Here is a 19,242-nt window from a genome sequence, read left to right on the forward strand (position 1 = left end):
GCTACATTGCATGCAAAAATTTCATCGACGTCGATTTTATTTTGGTTCCATTTTATTCCAGACATGACATAATTAGTTGAGATCTCTTCATTATCAGGTACCTGAATTTCTTCATTCGTCATGTCTAAAGTCTCTTCTGGAGATCCTTCAAAATTCTTTGCCTCCTCGGTTTGGTCATTTTCAATCGCCGCTCCTTTTCTTTTCCGAGGATTCTTATCTTTGGAACCAATAGGTCTACCACGCTTCATGCGTGCTATAGACTCACTAGCAGTTTGATATTGTCCTGCTGGGACATCAATTTTAACTGGAGCATTTACAGCTGGTATATGTGACTTAGTCACTCTATTTGGGTCTGTAAATGCGCCTGGCAATTGATTTGCTAAGCTTTGTAAATGAATTACCTTTTGTACTTCTAATTCACATTGTTTATTACGAGGATCAAGATGAGACAATGATAATTCATTCCAACTGATTTCCTTCTCCAGCTGCTTATTTTCTCCCCCTAATGTTGGGAAGACTGACTCATTAAAATGACAGTCTGCAAATCGAGCCTTAAATAGATCCCCTGTAGATGGCTCTAGATATTTAATTATTGAGGGGGATTCAAATCCAACATATACTCCTAACCTCCTTTGAGGGCCCATCTTAGAACGCTGTGGTGGAGCAATTGGAACATATACAGCACATCTAAAGATTTTCAGATGGGAAATATTTGGTTCCTGACCAAAAACCAATTGTGATGGGGAGAACTTTTGATTACTCGTTGTCCTGATGCGAATTAATGTTGCTGCATGTAATATAGCATGTCCCCAAGCAGAGATTGGGAGTTTGGACTTCATAAGTAATGGTCTAGCAATCAACTGGAGACGCTTGATTAATGATTCAGCCAGACCATTTTGTGTATGAACATGTGCTACATGATGTTCAACACTTAGCCCAATGGACATGCAATAATCATCAAAGGCTTGAGAAGTGAATTCACCAGCATTATCAAGACGGATTGCCTTCATAGGGAAGTCTGGAAAATGTGCTCGTAATCTAATCAACTGAGCAAGTAGTCTCGCAAACGCCAGGTTGCGAGTTGATAACAAGGATACATGTGACCATCTACTCGATGCGTCAATTAAAACCATAAAATATCTAAATGTTCCACACGGTGGGTGAATTGGCCCACAAATATCTCCTTGTATACGTTCCAGAAAATTGATAGATCAAAATTTATTTTGGCTGGTGAAGGTCGTATTATCAACTTGCATTGTGAGCAAGCAGCACATGAGAAATCATTAGGAAGAATCTTCTGGTTCTTCAATGAATATCCACATGAACTTTCAATTATTTTTCGCATCATTATTGAACCGGGGTGGCCCAACCGGTCATGCCAAACAGTGAAATTATCTATAAACTTCTGGTTTACTGTAGCATATGTTTCAATTGTATTGATTTTAGTGTAGTACAAACCAGTGGAGAATGCAGGTAATTTCTCCAAAATATGCTTAGTGCCTTGGGTAATACTCATGATGTGAAGGTATTCAACATTTCCTTTACTTATTGTCTCAACGTGATATCCATTATGTCGAATATCTTTAAAGCTCAATAAATTTCTTTGAGACTTGGGAGAATATAATGCATCAATAATTTCAAATTTCGTTCCCGTAGGCAATAATATATTTTCTCTTCCGGAGCCTTCAATTATATTTGTACTACCTGATATTGTACTCACACTAGTTTCTTTCATTGTCAAATAAGAGAAATATCTCTTGCTTTTCAGTATGGTATGAGTAGTTGCACTGTCTGCTAGGCATAAATCTTCACCATTCATTGCTAACTGAACTTGAGGAGTATTCATGTTCTTCAAATAAATGAAATATCAATAAGAATAATTTAATAACCGAAAACAATGTCATATAAAATCATAATTCAAACAAACAAAATCCAAAATAAAATAACTTGAATCCAAGAAAACAAAGTTTTATTCCCGAATGACCATAAACGACTATAAGTATTAATTATTCCCTTCAGGGGTGGTGAGGAAATCAGCAACTTCCAGGTGAGTTGTATCGCCACAATCAAAGTCACCTTCGCCATCTTCGTACACAAGATTTGTTTCTACTTTCTTTCCCTTTTGCTTTAATGATTGTTGATAGAGTTCAACCAGGTGTTTTGGTGTACGACATGTACGAGACCAATGACCTTTTCCTCCACATCGATAACATACATTAGTCACATTCTCGCTTTTATCTTTCTCTTGTTTGTTACCATCTTTATTGTCCCACTTCTGGTGGGGATACGAGTTCTTGAAAGAACCGCCTCAGCCTCGACCTCGACCTCGACCATATCCATATCCACGTCCACGTCCACGTCCTTGACCACGTCCTCGACCACTATTGTTGGCATGATATTTTTCTTTCCCATTATGGGATGTCACATTCGCTTCAGGGAATGGAGTAGAGCCAGTTGGACGTGATTCATGATTTTTCAGTAATAGCTCGTTATTTTGCTCAGCCACAAGGAGACATGATATAAGTTCAGAATATTTCTTAAATCCCTTTTCACGATATTGTGTCTGCAGGACAATGTTGTTTGCGTGAAAGGTAGAGTATGTTTTCTCTAACATTTCTGCATCAGTGATTTTCTCTCCACATAACTTCAATTGTGAAGTAATTCTGAACATAGCTGAGTTATATTCACTTACAGACTTAAAGGTTTGTAGTCTTAAATGTAACCAGTCATAACGAGCTTTAGGTAATATCACAGTTTTCTGGTGGTCATATCTTTCCTTTAGATTACTCCAAAGGACTTGTGGATCTTTTATAGTCAAGTACTCAATCTTAAGGCCCTCGTGGAGGTGATGGCGAAGAAATATCATAGCCTTAGCTTTGTTTTGACTTGTTTCTTTATTTCCTTCTTTGATTGTATCACCAAGGTATTTTGCATCTAGGTGAATTTCAGCGTCTAACACCCAAGATAAATAGTTCTTTCCAGTAATATCAAGGGCCGCAAATTCGAGTTTTGTAAGGTTCGACATAGTTCACACTACAATTGAATATTGAAAATTAGGACTTAGATACTAAACATATATTCCCATATCAAGTTGTAATTTACTACCGTAATTCAAAAGATCGAATTTATACACATAAATTATTTAAGGTAGTGATGGCAAGAGAAATATAATTTGAAGCGTAATAAACTGTAATATTAAAACGGATCGATCACGTACAATAATCAGCAGATACGCAAATAAAGCATGTGATTGTGATTAATGCATACGAAGTAATTGACATCTAAAGCGTGATATATATACAACAAAAATAAATAAATTAAAGTGAGATCGTCATTGTCTAATGCGTGTTAGTGCGGGACAAAACCATCATAAGGAATTAATAAAGAAAATAATTAATAGTGGGAATAAGTAATCTATTACTGTGTCCATAGCAAGCAATCACTTTGATGGCATACCGTCAAATATTATTCTACACGATCCATGCCAATTATCACAAAGCCCAATTAATTCCAATCGATTATTCCAATCAAAACAGCAAGAGTAATAGCTAGAGCTGTCAAAACAGGTCATCGGGTCGGGTTTGGGTTGGGTCATCTCGGGTTTCGGGTCATGATCAGGTCGGGTCGTGTCGGGTCAATATTTCATTCGGGTTGAGTTCGGGTTCGGTCGGGTCGATTTCAGGTCGGGTCATATCGGGTTTTTTCCTATCCCGGGTTCAGGTCGGGTTCGAGTCGGGTCACATTTCGGTCAGGTTTGATTTCGGGTTCGGGTCTTATCGGGTCGGGTTTAAGTCGGTTTGTAGCAGATAATTTCGAGTTCGGGTCTTATCGAGTCGGGTTTAAGTCGGTTTGCAATACAGTTATTTTCGGGTTCGGGTCTTAGTTTGGATCGGATAATAATCCGATCAAATAGAATTCAGATCGGGTCACTCTCAGGGACGGGTCAAACTCGGGTCTGATAATTAACCTATACATTTTAAGGATTTTATATTCTAAAAAATTTTGTTTAACTTATTTTAGAGTTAAATTTTTCAATATTTAGCAATAAATAATTAAAATAGATATATCAATGAAGTTAATATTTGGTCGTGTCATTGATAACTCGGGTAAATCGAGTAGCGGGTTCTCACAGGTCGGGTCAATAGCAGGTTTCATCGAGTAACAATCGATTTCGGGTTGACATCGGGTCGGGTATCAAATCGGGTTCGGGTCATTGTTCGGTCGGGTCAGTTCGGTTATCGGTCATTTTCGGGTCGGGTGTCGGGTTCGGGTTCAGGTGTTACAACATCGGGTTAAAATCGGTTATCGGTTTTTTCGGGTCGGGTACAGGTCGGGTTTCGGGTTACCTGTTTTACCGTAATTTCGGGTCATGGTCGGTTACGGGTTCGGTCGGTTCAGGTCGGGTTTTCGGGTCGGGTCAGTTTTTGACAGCTCTAGTAATAGCATTGATTAAAGATTTATAGCCGCAAAGTAACAGTATTAAAAGGAGCAAAAGTAATATACAGTCAGATTCATTGCCGAAACTACTCCAATATACAGTCGCAAGTATTAACAAAAATTCAATCATATCACATACAATACTACGCTAATATAATTGCATATAGCCACAAACGTATAATATCAATCTCAAATATTCAATAATAAGATTAGCGAGTATAATAATATTTACCTCAGCGATGGATACCTTCCTTTGTTTCTCGTCTGCTCAGTCGGTTAGGGTTTGGTGCTGATAACGTGTTGTGAATAAACAGGAGAGATAAGAGAGAATAGGGTTGTGTGTCTTATTCCATATAGTACCAGGTATATAAAGGATACAATAGTTAGGGTTTTACTGAACCATAGAATATTCCGGAATTATTGACGGGGGCATAATGGGCATCCATATTATATTTCATAACAATTTATATTTTTTTGTCCTGTTTTCTTATTTTGTCTTTTGTTCTGATATTTATTTGTCCATACATATCTGATATACGCTTGTACTTTTTCTAGTGAATATCGCACAAGGACTTGAAGATGCCTCTCATAAATTTTTTTAGAAAAGAAAGAATTCCCCCTGTGGCCCTGTATATGATGTGATGTATCATGTCATGTGTGCTATGGAAATGACAATTCCCAACTTACCCTTTCCATAATTAAATACTCCTCCGTTAAACCAAAACAATAAAGCAAGACAGAAATACAAAAAAGGCGACTTGTTGGAATTCAAATGACGATACACATGGATGAAGGAGCGTAATTAGCGTCAGGCGTGATTTCCTTTTCTCTCTCCTCTATTGATTTTCGTGCTACTTCACTCCACACTCTTCACTCCTCACTCACTAATTACTACTTTCTTCGTCTTCTTCTTCGCTGCGATTTGTTTCTAGATCTCTGCAAATCCTCAAATAAGTATTCTGTTCGTCGATTGAACTCCCGCAATCGCCAGAAAATGGCGAGGAGGTTAGCGGTGTGGTTATGGATGTTGTCGGCGTTGATTACCGTGAGAGAGAGTAGTATGATGTATACATCAAGATTAGTGCACCGATTTTCCGACGAGCTTAGAGGTTTTTCCGGTGAGAAAATGTGGCCGGAGAAGATGAGCAGAGAGTATTATCAAAGGTTGTTGATCGGCGATTTTCAAAGGCAGAAGATGAAAATCGGTCATCAACGTCAGTTGCTTTTCCCTTCTCAGGGTAGTCAAGCTCTTTCTTTTGGCAATGATCTTGGTTGGTATGTTAATTTCTTTTTACTGTAAATGTTAATTTCTGCTTTAATTTAATACGAACTACAAGTAAATTTCATGATTTATTTGATGAGATGATGATTTTTTGCTTTTATTTCGTCTGATTATATACTCACTTAGTCAGTAGGTGGAAATTTCTGTTTATTAGCGGTAATTTTTACGTAAAGAATTGGTTTGAAATTTCTAAATTATTCTTCATATAATTTACTTTGGCCGAGGAAAATCATCTTATTATGATACATTGATAAGTAGGCACAGAAATAGAGCACCAAGCATCTAAAGTAGGAATAGGTTGTGAATAAGTTTGGGACCTTAAGCGAGTATAAGGAAATTCAGATTCTCCGAATTGTACATGGCGAGACATGTACACCCGATTGGAAATGGGATCAAGACATTGATTAGAACTTTGGTTTTAGAATACCCAATTAAAATGCAAGGCTTTGATTTAGGGTCTAGCTTGTGTTTAGTGTACGGTTTGAGCCATGGACAACATAGACAACCAAAGTTTCTGAATTTGGAGTAATTAGGCACATCTCAAAATAAACAATGATAAGGTGATTTGTTTGATAGAGTAGAAGTTGGAAGCCTATTGATTAAGTACGAAGCTATGACCGAAGGCATGAGACCAAAATGTTAGTGGTAAATGAGCATGAGATAAGAGGGATAGCCTAGTTTCTACAATGTGGAGATGACATCATTCTGCAAAACCATTGTTTTCCGGTGTATGAGGAGGAGAAGTGATATGAGATACTCCATCCATAGTTAAGAAAGAGGCTAGTGCGTCGTATTCCCCCATAATCCGAGTGTAGGATTTTAACGGACTTCGCAAAGAATTTTTGACCTAAGGCCTTGAACCTAACAAATACTAATTTTGTGTCTAACTTGTTTTGAGAGGGTAAAACCAAATGTACTTGGTAAAATGATCAACAAACACAACATAGTACAATGAGAATAAACGTTAAAGTCCATATATCGGTGTAAACTATTCCAAGAGGAGCATGAGAAACTAAGGTGGGTTTATTGAAGGAAGCTTGTGGCTTTTGGTACATTGAAATGCATTACAATTGAAGGAAAATGATTTGGACACATCAAGCTTAAAATTCGATGCTAGACTCTTAAAAGTAGGCAATGAAGGGTGATCAAGTCTATGATGCCAAGTTATTGCCGGAGATTTTCCGGTAGATAGAGCTAAGATAGATGAAGGGGATGACAATTCATAACCCCTTGTTTAGTTGGACCTTCGATAAGATGTGCCCCGTGAGACTACCCTTGATGGCTTGATTATGAAAGAATTAGATAAGAACTCAACGACAAGATTATTATCAGAACATAATTCGAAAACAGGGATACACAGAACATTCAGTAAATGAATGGATTTAGAAGAGGTAGGGAGAGTAAGCGAACCAATGTGAGTGATTGGGACACAACTACTATTGTCGATTAATATCTCTTATGTTCTAGCATAGGGATGCAGGGAGACTAGGTTTGACACGTCATGAGTGACACGATGAGTGGAGTCGGTATCAAGGAGCCAAAATGTGAGACGTGTGGCGCAACTAGCTGTGGCAATGAGATTCTTGGGTGCTGCCATTGTATCATCAGAAGGTGAGTGGATGGTGGTATGAGCTGACATCATAGTTTGTCTTGTTTGCGTAAGAAGGCTTACAACCAGGGGATGCGAAGATACGAGAACGGTGTTGTTTGAAGCCATGAGAATTTTGTTGATAGAAAAAACAAAAGAAAAAAGAGGAGGTTTGGACTCGATACCATATAAGGTTTAGGAATGATTAGTATTATAGAAGACTATTACAAGCTGTATATAAAAATGACTTAAGGAACCAATTACGTAATGCACAACTAAGGGAATCAATTACAATTTTCAAATCAATCAAGAGAATATACTTTACAAATATAAAAGATAACATTTGCTTATCAAGACTATAACTAAGTCAAAGATGTGGAGAGATTGCCGTGAGTATAACCAAGTAATGATATGCATATCAAGAAAAATATCATGATATGATATTCTTCTCCACATATCTCCGCAAATCGGAAAGTCCCATCTAGGTCTTCCACTTTAAATGAAACATCTTGTACTAGCATTCTACTTCATCCGTGAACAAGTTCAAAAGGGTGCTCTTCGTGTTATTCATGTCTAAACCGGTGACCAGCTAGCGGACTTCCTCACAAAACCACTCACTAGACCACAATTGGATGTATTACTCACCAAGATCGGACTTTCCGATCTGCCGTCCGTCTTGCGGGGGCATGTTGAGAATAATATTATATCATGATATTATTCTTGATATGCATATCATGGCTTGGTTATACTCACGAAAATCTCTCCACCTCCCTGACTTAAAAAAAAGGAGGTTTGGAGTCGACTTATCTAAAACAACATTGGTTTGTGATGGGATATTCTAATAAGGAGTATAGACAAAGTAAATAGCTAAATAATACTACCTCCCGCTGAAAGTACCCGTCACATTGCCTTAACCTGACATGGCTACACGGCTATATCAATGAGGATATGACATGATTTTACTTCAAGACTTTAATAACAATGAGTCATTAACAGATTTTTCACAAAGTACTATCACAATCTATTTCAAGTTATGTGATAGTTTTATTCTGATTTTTTTTAATAAAGTGTGTAACAATCTTAGTTTGATAAATGTTTGTGGATGGCGACTGATGGCGTGTTTGATAAATGTGAATTTCTGTCTTTCTGCAATATTTTGTACTTCATCCAAGAATATCATTATCCTACCCTCGCAATGAAGGATATACCATAATCTTAATAAAACTATATGATTGTAGCTTAGATATTACCACACTTTCTGCATTCCTCAATTTAAAGTTTTAAATGGGATTTGTTGACGATGTTTTTATTTGTTTTGACGTCTTTAAATAGTCTATATGGCACTTATTTGCAGACCGAGGGAGCATGATGAATGGGCATATCTGCATAAATTTGCAGCAATCAAGTTAATGTGGATTACTGCTTCTGGTGTTTGTTATTGTAATTATGAGGTGTAAAATTGCAGGTTACACTATACTTGGATTGATGTAGGAACACCAAATGTGTCTTTTTTGGTTGCGTTGGATGCTGGAAGTGATCTACTGTGGGTTCCGTGTGATTGTGTCCAATGCGCTTCCCTCTCTGCCACTCATTATAGCAGTTTGGTATGTGTTTTTCCTTATGCCTGCATTTTATTTTTCTTGTTTATTTTCTTTATTTTCTTCACTATACCTATATTATTTAGCATATGAGGTCAGCCCTTTCTTTTGTTTCATTTAGCTAGGATCTGTGTTATTATAATGAAATTGCTACCATATACGAGTATCTTTTAAGCAACGGAAACTGATAGAAATTCTACAGATTAATAGTCATGTTCTTTTCACCTTCAAGAAATATAAGTTTAGATAAGGTCAACTTTCACATAAGGACCGATACGTTCAGATTAGGGCTACCGAGTTCATTTTGTAACTAATGTAAGTTGAGATAAGTTCATTAGTCTTGGTTAGGGTGATAAGTTAGGATGAGTTCAAATAGGTTGAAATACAGGGCAATTCAGCATCAGGTGGCACCACTCCACTTTGTCCCATCTTCATGTTATGAAGTTTTAAACTGCTCTTTGTATTGCATCTGGATTTCATAGCATTGGTGTTCTTAAAGTTTTATCCTTACACTGAAGATTAGTGTAAGGAATAAGTAAATAGAGCTGAAGGATGGTGTTCGGGAGAGAAATAGGAAGAACTCGACACAATTATGTGAAAAGGCTGATGATGACTTTGATGAGCATGCAGTATGATTTGTACCCCTTTTATTTACTCGCAAAAGTATTGTTTTACGACCTTCACTATTGTGATTTGAGTTGTAGAGTGATGCTTTGTGAGCATTATACCTGCTAATACTTCGAACAGTGTTAGCACTTATTACCAGTGATTGATTGGCAGGTGCTCCTTGGTCTATGGGGGCATTTATTATGCAGGATAAGAATCTAAATGAGTTCAGCCCATCTAGCTCAAGTACCAGTAAGCTTCTGACCTGCAGTCATCGACTATGCACACAGCAAGCAAACTGTAAAGCTCCCAATCAGTCATGCCCTTACAATGTCCAATACTATTCAGAGGATACATCAAGTTCGGGTCAGCTTGTTGAAGATGTGTTACATCTATCATCGAGCAGTAACAGCCCATCAAATATAAAAGCTTCAGTTGTATTTGGGTATGCTATGTTGACTGGTTTTAGGCCTATTATTTTACACGTGTTGTCATATACAAGTAGATCATGTTCAATATAACTATTTTTTTTAATAAAACCTGTTTAAATAGCTTGTTGAACATATGAGTTATGTCCAGGAAATCTGAACGTAACCTGTTTGATCTTGTACAGGTGTGGTAAGAAGCAAAGTGGTGCTTATCTGGATGAGGGGGTTGCTCCTGATGGTCTGATGGGTCTAGGCCTTGGTGACATTTCTGTGCCTAGTATTCTAGCAAAATCTGGATTGATTAGGAACACCTTCTCATTATGTTTCAATGATAATGGCTCTGGGAGAATATTTTTTGGTGACCAAGGACTCACTACCCACCAGTGGACTCCATTTGTGCCACTAGATGGAAAATTGTATGTTTCTTATACTTCTTATATTGTCCACTCATTATATAGGGCTGGAATCTCGTCGGACTAATTCTCATTCATTCGTTGGGGTTGGCTCTCTCTGTCCCACTTCTAACATAAACATTCAGTTCAACTTATGTTGTTGGCGTGGATTCTGTCTGTGTTGGGAAGAGCACTTGTCTCAAACAAACAAGTTTTCATGCTGTTGTCGACAGCGGATTTTCTTTCACTTTTATACCAGATGATGTGTATAAAAAAGTTACCAAGGAGGTACTTATTGTTAGTCACTTGGTTTTAAATCTAGTTTAGTTTGTGACGATCCAGTGCTGAAGCAATGCCTTCTTTGATAGTTTGACAGGGATATTAAAGCTTCTAGAGTTAGTTATGATGGATATCCATGGGAATATTGTTACGAGTCAAGGTAAATTGTTGTTTTATCTTCGTCATACGTTTCTTTGATGTTACTTCTTTGCACTTTGACATGTTTAAGCTATTCTTGTTTGAAACAGTGGAGAGGAGCAACTAAATTTTCCTTCAGTGGAGCTGATGCTGCCATCTAACCAGAGTTTTGTGGTCCAATATCCAACTTTTCCTGTCACTGGGGATCAGGTTAGTATCACATTAAAGCTAGCTTATACTATATTTGTTTCATTTTTGATCTCTCTTCATATTTACAGTTTCACGTGACAAACAACTAGTCCCAAGTTCTTCAATATCAAAGCCTTTTAGTTAGTTTCTTTTAAAACATGGCTTGTATCATTATCTCAGCAGCCTGCCTTAGTCTTGCATTTGTTTCGCTGCAGTAGTAATTATCCGTCTATGTTACCCGGACTCAAGTACCAATGTCGGACATGGGTGTGTCCAAGTATCCGACTCTGCTCTTTTGTGGAATAGTTCATGATTCTGGTCCAAAATAAAGTGTCCGGTGTCCACACCCATGTCCGATGGTCAAGGATCTGACACGGGTACTGAGGTAAACTGAAGAGTCCATGTAACTTAGTTATCAGTTACCTTTAGCAATTTTGGAGCCGTATTATGTTTGCTCTGTTTTATGGTGTATCTGTTAGTAAAGCAGCTGTCAATAAGCATATCAGTACCCAGAGCATTCTTCCTGTAGTAGAGTGGACTAGAGTCCATTTAAGCATCTCTTTTATACGTGAAATTGTGAACTCTTGCAATGGGTTCTAGTGTTGATGGGAATCATTGGTGTAATTTGGATTTGTAATTTTGTTAAATATTAAATCAGTGGAAACCATGGATCTTTCAGGTTAGGAAAAATTGACATAAATAATCCCACCTTTCACTCATCTTCTCAAAATAATCCCTACTTAGGATTATTTTAGAATAATCCAAACTTTGGGGGTTACCTTCTCAAAATAATCCCAACTATCAATTTGCCTATGTACAATAGACCCAAAATGGATTAGTAATGACAAGAAAAAAAGACTTCGGATTATTTTGAGAAGGTAACCCGTAAAGTTTGGATTATTAAAAAATAATCCAAAGTTAGGATTATTTTTAGAAGATGTGTGAAAGTTGGCATTATTTATGTCAATTTTTCCTTCAGGTTATTGCATCATTATTGTAGCTTTGAATTGAAGTATCTAGTATTCCTACTTTCCTGAACCTGATGATCTAGCTAATGCTAATGCTGCAGGGAATTGTGGGATATTGTCTAGCCATAGAGCGTGCTGAAGGAGATATGGCAATTATTGGCCGTAAGTGGGAGTGGGTGGGTGGGGGGGTATGTTTATCTTCCATAAAACGTGCATTTCACCGATGTGTTTCTTATGTGGAAATGATAAATTATTGTGCAGAGAACTTCATGACGGGTTATCGCATGGTGTTTGATAGGGAGAATATGAAACTTGGCTGGTCTCATTCCGATTGTAAGTATTCAAACTTTGATGTTTTAATACTTCAATTTGTATTCTGCTTTGATTCAAACTTTGATGTTTTAATACTTCAATTTGTATTCTGCTTTGGCGAGGCTTGTGTGGAGGTTTTCATTTGGTTTCTGCACCATGGAATGTATCATTACATGTTAACTTGCTTTTGTGTTGCATGAATAAAAATATGTGACGGGTTGGAATAGGCTTAAAACTGCAAAATTACTTTGAAATTCAGCATAGCTAGCTAGTTATCTTTGCTATTATTAGTTAAAGTCAGCAACTGTGTAAGAATCTAAAACATTTAATTATGCCTATATGGCAATACTGTAGGTCAAGATTTAAGCAACCAGAAAAGAACGCCATCATCAGCAGGGGGTAAACCACCTAATGCATTGCCTACTAATGAACAACAGAGAATTCCTGGTGCACAGGCTGTGCCTCCTGCTATTGCTGGAAGGACTCCTCCAATAGCCTCTTCAGCCTCAGCAATGCATGCACCATTTTCATTTTGGATGCGGCTAACTGTACTGCTTTCCATGCTCGCGTCCTTTCATCTACTATGGTATTTAGAACCAGTAATTTCCCAAGACCTGGTGTAAAATACCGTCCTTGCATTTTATATCAGTCCAGATATCCCATGGCTTCACATTTTTCCCCGAGAAGTCATTGGATACGTGACATACCCTTATTCTCCTGCCTCCCACCTAGGTCTTCTGTAATTCTCGATTAAAGCTGTGTACATAAGTTAGAGTTTTATATCCTTTAGATGGAGTTCTTCTGTTGTTATTGATAGGATTTCAGATTTCATATAGGGTGTATAGTGACCCTTTTCTGTGGGTTGTGTGTTCCTTGTGGAATGTACTTATGGTACTTTAATTTTGTTGTTGCAAGGTGATGTTGTCGTACATGCTAGACACTGAGAATTTACACATTAACTAATTAAACCAGCTTATGTCTTAAGGAGTAGGTTCTAAGCTAATAATATAACGGCTTGTTTAGTAGGCGGCCAATGACTAATACTATGGAGTATCTGTAATCTGTTATTCACAAAAACAAAACATCACACGTCGATGGTAAATGGTAATACACTAATACAACTCTATCTATTCCCAAATATTAACATTTAACTATTCCTGTACTGCAAATGAAGTCTTGGCCTAATAGTTAAGATCGAGAGCCTGTATGGCAGTATACAATAGTTTTCATATTCGAATTTGCAGTCCCTAATTTGTAATTTGTATTGCCTTAAAAAACAGACCGTAATTGCCAGCTAGTAGTTGTATGGTTGGTGTTTGCCAACCTTTAGTTTAGATACTCCCTCCGTCCTGGAATACTCGATCCGGTTTGACCGGCACAGAGTTTAAGGGACTTGAATTGACTTATTTAATTTAATAGGTAGTAGTTGATAGTGGGGTATTATTTTAATGTAGTTAGTGAGAAATGTGTAAAGGGGTTGAATAGGGGTTGAATTTTTAATTATTTTTTGTAGGGGGTAGGTGGGTTAATAGGGGTGGAGTGAGAAATAATATAATATTGTTAGAATATTTCCATTTTTAGAAACAGGTCAAATATTAAGGGACGGCCCGATAAGGAAAACAGGTCAAGTATTCCGGGACGGAGGGAGTACATGGTATGGTTATTAAACTAAAAACACTGTTAAGGGTGGCCTGCCTCTAGCATAAATTTACATAAATAATCACAGCCCCTAGTCCCTACCTTAATTGTTAAGAAAATGGACCCACTAAGTGTGCACGGGCCCCACCTGTTATATCAACCAATAAGCGGACAACCCACAGATGAAGGTATCCAGAAAAAGGAAAAGGGCCAGCTTCTGAGTTCTGATGTTAGCCACGTGTCATCCTCATATTTCAACGATGTTCCACATCCTACACAATTTTAAAACGTGACTACGTGACACCTTCTCAGATTCATACCTACATTAGCTTTGTGATCCATTCATCTGTATAGTCCGGCCATCAGCATCACCCCCCTATTTTAACATTTTTCGTGGAAGAATTTGAAACGATTTTTTCGCAATAATGCTACTCCGTACAAGATGCGCATAATTCTGGCCTATTCGTCTTAAAATTTCCATTAAAGGGCATAAAGGCTATATATCTTGATTAAGTTAAGAAGCCTAAATTAAGAGCTAAGTTAATTCTACGGAGTAATTTCTTTCCAAGAAGAAAAGCTACTTTTAGTGAACTTACTACTTAAGGAAGGCATGCGGGGTATGGTTGATGGATACCCAAGTGGGTGCCTGGGTGGTTAGTCGGGTATGGCTTGAAGTCTTGTACTTCAACACTAGTGAAGTTAGTACCTATTAAGGGTAGGAGGCAGAGGGCGTGTAACGTGTATGTAATTAAAAAGTTGGTATAAAATCTTGCCTTTTTTTTTGTAAAGGTGAGAAAAAGAACCTTATTGAACAAACACCTATATCAGATTAGTCAATTCAGCTAAACGCAAATTTACGCTTGAACCACTTACAAACATTTTGTGACATCTAAGTCACAAAGTGAGTTTTCCACCAAATCTATCGACTTGTGTCGGTTATAACCCCCTCTAATACATTTGTAACAAATAGAGTATGAAATACAAAGAATTAGTTCAATAGGGATTAATCGTCACTCTGTTTCCGGTTGCCTATACAGCTATACTACAATATCGTGACTGTTTAATCATAAATATCTGGCAATCTGCTCTTCAACTGTTCAAGTACGTGTTTGAACTTTTGAATCGCCACAGACCACAGCCGTGTCTAAAAAAAAAGGTGTACGAAGAAAGCTAGTGAAGAAACAACAGATAAAAGAGAAAGTTTCTACACTTCGTAGCAAAAAAGGAGATAGAATTGAGATCACAACTTCTTTATTTCAGAAAGCAGCCTAGTATATTTTATTTAATTTAGCATTATTGTTATGAAACTAGGGATTCCTACGTAACAAAGAAAGGAATCTAGTTTGTTGGAGAGAAGTTTCCTTCAAAAGTCTGAAACCATGTCATTTCAGCTATAAAACTTCACCTGCCTCCTTCCCCTTATATATATACTACGTATGATTATATGATCATTCTTCAACCACCTACAACACAATATATAATACATCATCATATACTACGAAGTATAAATCTTGGGTGAAAATATCTACCTTAAAGCACAAGATTACCACATAGTATTTTACTTTCTGTAAGCATACGTTGCAAATCCTTGGTTGCGTAAGAAATTCTCCTAGGTGAAGTTAGCAAGATCGATATAACTTTGTTCAGAGGGGTTTTCCGAATTTGTATTGTAAAGAATTAAAAGAGATATGGGAGTTGGAGGAGGTACATTGGAGTTTATTTCAGAAATGATGGGTAGTGGTAGGCGGCATATGCACAAGAAGAAGAACAGGAAGCAGTTTCAAACTGTTGAGCTCAAAGTCAGAATGGACTGTGATGGATGTGAGCTTAAAGTCAGGAAAGCTTTATCTTCACTCTCTGGTAAATTTCTTATTTCTTCTTCCCTTTTGTTATATTTCTTGTTTCATCTTTTGAGATTAAGGTTCTGGTATTCTAATGGTGGTGAAATATTGTTGGTTTTGCAGGGGTGAAGAAAGTGGAGATAAACAGGAAGCAGCAGAAGGTGACAGTATCAGGATATGTAGAAGCAAATAAGGTGTTGAAGAAGGCGAAATCAACAGGGAAGAAGGCAGAAATATGGCCATATGTGCCTTACAATTTGGTATCTCAGCCTTATGCTTTGGCTTCTTATGATAAGAAAGCTCCTCCTGGTCATGTCAGGAAGGTGGATTTTGTTGAAACCCCGAAAACTGGGACAGTCTCCCGATATGATCAGGACCCTCTTATCTCCATGTTCAGTGATGATAATCCAAATGCTTGCTCTATCATGTAGATCACTTCTGTTTTTTCTTCCAATTTTGATGGTTTCATCTTGGTTTTGTAAGACTTTTAGCTATGCTATGTAAATTTTCTCAGACTAATTTCGAATGATAAATATACTCCTATAATTTTCCCTGCAACGTACCAGTAATCATGATGCCTAGATTGAAATACCTTGTCAAAAGGACCTCTGAAAAGGCAATTAGTTCAAAAATCTATAATCAGAACAACAAACGTGTCTGAAATTAAGCTTGAAAGAAAATGTACATCATTTCCTGCATCGTATTCATCAAGTATCTCTGAAAAGAAGTAAGAGAATGTGCAAAACAGTTCACAGTATAACAATTCATGTGTACTTTCTATAAACATGTACTTACTGTATCTTTTATACACTTTACACAGCAGCAGAGAAAATGAAATTAATCCTGACATCTTATTATTAGTACTATTCAGTATAATCTGAAGTAACATAGAGAGGTGGATTAACAAGGAAATTCCAAACTCTCAGCAGGCCCTAATGAATGTTTTGCTGCAGTGGGATTCGAGAGGACTCACTGCTCTATTTTGAAAGAAGCAAAAAGTAAAACCTTCTTTACAGCTTATCTGCATCGCATGACTAGTTAAAGTCATGCATGATGATTCTTGAACTATGTTTTGCAGTCATCTGCTAGGAGTGCCTATCTGGTGTCTCCCATGCTGTTCAAGTACCTGTTAGTCTGTTACTACAATAAGAATTCTGTTGGGTGGATTTAGCAGAACACATATTCAGTTCAAATAATTTCTGGTTTCTCTAAAGGATGAATACTCAAACTGATGACATTCAAGAATACATTTCTGTAAAGGGTGATGATAAAGGTCGCAAGTTGCGACAACATTTAGTTGTCGCAATCTTACGTGTCGGAGTTTAACTGGTACATATATGCGCCACGTAGGCTATGAGTCATCATAATATTTTTACTATCAATGCAAAATTTTTACTATGAAAATATGTAAATAAGGTAATTGATATAAAAAAAGAAACAAATTAGAATATTAAGATTTTCCTACTTTTATTTTAAACAGGTATAATAGGATATATACGTTAAATATTTTAGATTCCAATTTAAATCATGACACATAAGCATGCCATGTTATCATTGTGACACGGCTTAAAGGTCGCATGTTGCGACCTTTATCATTTTCGTTCTGTAAATTGACTATATAGTCTTACACTCTTACTCTTAGCTGTGCACATAATCATTTCCAGGTCTATGCTGGAAGAAACATATTTACACTTTAAGGCGCTGCTTATTTCCCCTGAGCATAAGGTCATATGGTAATTTGGTACAATCTCATATGAATGGCTAAACATGACTTAATCTCATAGAAATTATAATTGAAGAGTGAGGACTCACTTGGACAATGTTCTCACAAGGTCCATTATATGAGCACCGAGTATGATTGTGTTCATCTCGCCCTATTCCCGGAGTAAACACCCATGAAAGTAACGTCATATAGCAGAGTTGCGTTGGCTGGTACGTTGCAATCACCTAGTAATTAGCTCAACAAGTTAGAAGCACTTTCATAGCAGAAGCTAATTAACAAGTTGAAGTCTTTTTCCTCCTATTCTATTTCTTGGTTTGATTAACACATAGTTTTCCCTCATTCTACCTGAAAAACAACCAGCTGGTTCTGGTCCATATCCTAGATGGGGAGGAATACGAAGCTTACGTTTCCCACCTGCATGTAAATACCAAAATTTAAATGCAGGGAAATACAATATTGGAAGATTTACAAAGCATTTGGTACAAAAAAAATCAAATCTTTCAAGCTGCCATACCAACTTGCATAGGGGGTACCCCATCACCACCAAAAATCCCTTGATCCAATCCTTTTATGACCTGAATGTCAGAAATGAAAAGTACAAATTCTCAGCACAAAAACTAACACCGTTAATCAGAAGTATGTACTTACTAAACAGTAAGCGCGAAACTGGTTTAACAACTGTGATTATGTAATGTTTTCTTAAGAATGAAAAGAGGAGAACATCATATCATACTTTGCCTACACCAATGCGCATAGTGAGAGGTCTACCGCGTTTATAGCTGCTATCAAAAACAGTCTCATCACTAAACCTAGCAGTGTAGTGCACCTGAAATCCATAAACCCAGTAAACTGAAGTTATAGTTAGGAAGAAAAGTTGGAAATAAGCAGAAGTAGTCTGAAAGAAGGAAGATGAGGTTGTAGTACATTGATAAGGGTGTTATAAGGGGCAGGAACACCAGAACCAACAACGAGATCACAGTAACCTAAACCAGAACGAACTAAATTGAGTTCACAAGAAGGCTCAGCAGTAGTGGCATAGTATTCTACTCTTAGAGCATCTGCTTCTGTTGGAAACCCAAAGAACATGGAAGAAGCTGCCATGACACCAATAATTCCCATTTCTAGTACTTTTCGCCTCCCGGAAATGCTTCTTGTTGTTGATGTTTCCTTATCAATTCTGTTAGGAATTGGGTTTAATTTGGAAGAAGTTGGTTTAAAAGTACGAAGCTGAAGTTGAGGGAGTTTCTTGGTGGTGCTTGAATTGGCATTGGCAATGGATGTCAGTGCTGCAGTTGTTGCGGTTGCACATACTGCCATTGTTTTTTTTTTTGCTCTGTTCTTCTTCTGGTTGGAGTGGACTGCCTCACTCACACACACTCTTCTTATCACAAAGACATGGTAGTAGACAAATACATGGTTTTATTTGGATAGGTTATATGGTTTTCTTATACAAGTACGGACTATACTTTTGTTATTTTGGTCATCTTTTTTATTTTATACAAGAGTGATAAAGGTCGTAACATGCGACCTTTAAGCCGTGTTACAATGATGACATGACATTTTTATGTGACATGATTTAAATTGGAAACTAAAATATTTAACTTATATAACCTATTATACATGTTACAAAAAAAAGGTAGGAAAATTTTAATATTCTAATTTGTTTTCTTCTTCATATCGACTATACTTTTGTTATTTTGGTCATCTTTTTTATTTTATACAAGAGTGATAAAGGTTGCAACATGCGACTTTTAAGCCGTGTTACAATGATACATGACATTTTTATGTGTCATTATTTAAATTGGAAACTAAAATATTTAACT

General features: G+C 37.1%; 4 protein-coding genes across 7 annotated transcripts; 2 read left to right on the plus strand and 2 right to left on the minus strand.

Annotated features, from left to right (window-relative positions):
- Positions 1 to 2,002: 2,002 nt before the first annotated feature.
- On the minus strand, positions 2,003 to 3,025 carry LOC110786150 (uncharacterized). Its single transcript, XM_021990688.2, has 2 exons — positions 2,326 to 3,025; positions 2,003 to 2,196 (listed from the first exon to the last, which is right to left on the minus strand). Exons 1-2 carry the CDS (start codon positions 3,023 to 3,025, stop codon positions 2,003 to 2,005), a joined length of 894 nt encoding a protein of 297 aa, XP_021846380.2.
- Positions 3,026 to 5,167: 2,142 nt separating this feature from the next.
- Positions 5,168 to 13,153, plus strand: LOC110786147 (aspartic proteinase-like protein 1). Its single transcript, XM_021990684.2, has 10 exons — positions 5,168 to 5,712; positions 8,773 to 8,911; positions 9,721 to 9,956; positions 10,125 to 10,355; positions 10,478 to 10,619; positions 10,700 to 10,770; positions 10,859 to 10,958; positions 12,007 to 12,067; positions 12,167 to 12,238; positions 12,572 to 13,153. The coding sequence occupies exons 1-10, from the start codon at positions 5,432 to 5,434 to the stop codon at positions 12,838 to 12,840; spliced, it is 1,602 nt and encodes a 533-aa protein (XP_021846376.1). The 5' UTR covers positions 5,168 to 5,431; the 3' UTR covers positions 12,841 to 13,153.
- A 1,769-nt stretch (positions 13,154 to 14,922) lies between these two features.
- On the plus strand, positions 14,923 to 16,254 carry LOC110786136 (heavy metal-associated isoprenylated plant protein 23). The gene is made up of 2 exons (XM_021990666.2): positions 14,923 to 15,715; positions 15,820 to 16,254. The coding sequence occupies exons 1-2, from the start codon at positions 15,544 to 15,546 to the stop codon at positions 16,125 to 16,127; spliced, it is 480 nt and encodes a 159-aa protein (XP_021846358.1). The 5' UTR covers positions 14,923 to 15,543; the 3' UTR covers positions 16,128 to 16,254.
- Positions 16,255 to 16,444: 190 nt separating this feature from the next.
- On the minus strand, positions 16,445 to 18,825 carry LOC110786148 (photosynthetic NDH subunit of lumenal location 4, chloroplastic). 4 transcript variants are annotated; one of them, XR_002532797.2, is made up of 6 exons: positions 18,344 to 18,825; positions 18,153 to 18,245; positions 17,934 to 17,994; positions 17,765 to 17,833; positions 17,509 to 17,643; positions 16,445 to 16,810 (listed from the first exon to the last, which is right to left on the minus strand). XR_002532797.2 is itself a non-coding variant. In XM_021990685.2 (5 exons), the coding sequence occupies exons 1-5, from the start codon at positions 18,734 to 18,736 to the stop codon at positions 17,561 to 17,563; spliced, it is 699 nt and encodes a 232-aa protein (XP_021846377.1). In that variant the 5' UTR covers positions 18,737 to 18,825; the 3' UTR covers positions 17,190 to 17,560. The 4 variants fall into 4 exon arrangements, 1 of the variants encoding a protein (XP_021846377.1); XR_002532795.2 differs by having other exon boundaries at positions 16,445 to 16,822; XR_002532794.2 differs by having other exon boundaries at positions 16,445 to 16,830.
- Between the last annotated feature and the right edge of the window lie 417 nt (positions 18,826 to 19,242).

This window comes from Spinacia oleracea, chromosome 3 (assembly GCF_020520425.1).
Source record: "Spinacia oleracea cultivar Varoflay chromosome 3, BTI_SOV_V1, whole genome shotgun sequence".
NCBI classification, from domain to species: domain Eukaryota; kingdom Viridiplantae; phylum Streptophyta; class Magnoliopsida; order Caryophyllales; family Amaranthaceae; genus Spinacia; species Spinacia oleracea.

Coding starts and splice junctions, on each gene's coding strand:
- LOC110786150 (XM_021990688.2), bottom strand. CDS start 3,025: ATGTCGAACCTTACAAAACTCGAATTTGCGGCCCTTGATATTACTGGA. Junction 2,197..2,325: donor TGGATATGGATATGGTCGAG/GTCGAGGTCGAG, acceptor ATCGATGTGGAG/GAAAAGGTCATTGGTCTCGT.
- LOC110786148 (XM_021990685.2), bottom strand. CDS start 18,736: ATGGCAGTATGTGCAACCGCAACAACTGCAGCACTGACATCCATTGCC. Junction 18,246..18,343: donor CTTATAACACCCTTATCAAT/GTACTACAACCT, acceptor TATGGATTTCAG/GTGCACTACACTGCTAGGTT. Junction 17,644..17,764: donor ACCAGCTGGTTGTTTTTCAG/GTAGAATGAGGG, acceptor GCTAATTACTAG/GTGATTGCAACGTACCAGCC.
- LOC110786147 (XM_021990684.2), top strand. CDS start 5,432: ATGGCGAGGAGGTTAGCGGTGTGGTTATGGATGTTGTCGGCGTTGATT. Junction 10,620..10,699: donor ATAAAAAAGTTACCAAGGAG/GTACTTATTGTT, acceptor CTTCTTTGATAG/TTTGACAGGGATATTAAAGC. Junction 10,959..12,006: donor TTCCTGTCACTGGGGATCAG/GTTAGTATCACA, acceptor CTAATGCTGCAG/GGAATTGTGGGATATTGTCT.
- LOC110786136 (XM_021990666.2), top strand. CDS start 15,544: ATGGGAGTTGGAGGAGGTACATTGGAGTTTATTTCAGAAATGATGGGT. Junction 15,716..15,819: donor AGCTTTATCTTCACTCTCTG/GTAAATTTCTTA, acceptor TTGGTTTTGCAG/GGGTGAAGAAAGTGGAGATA.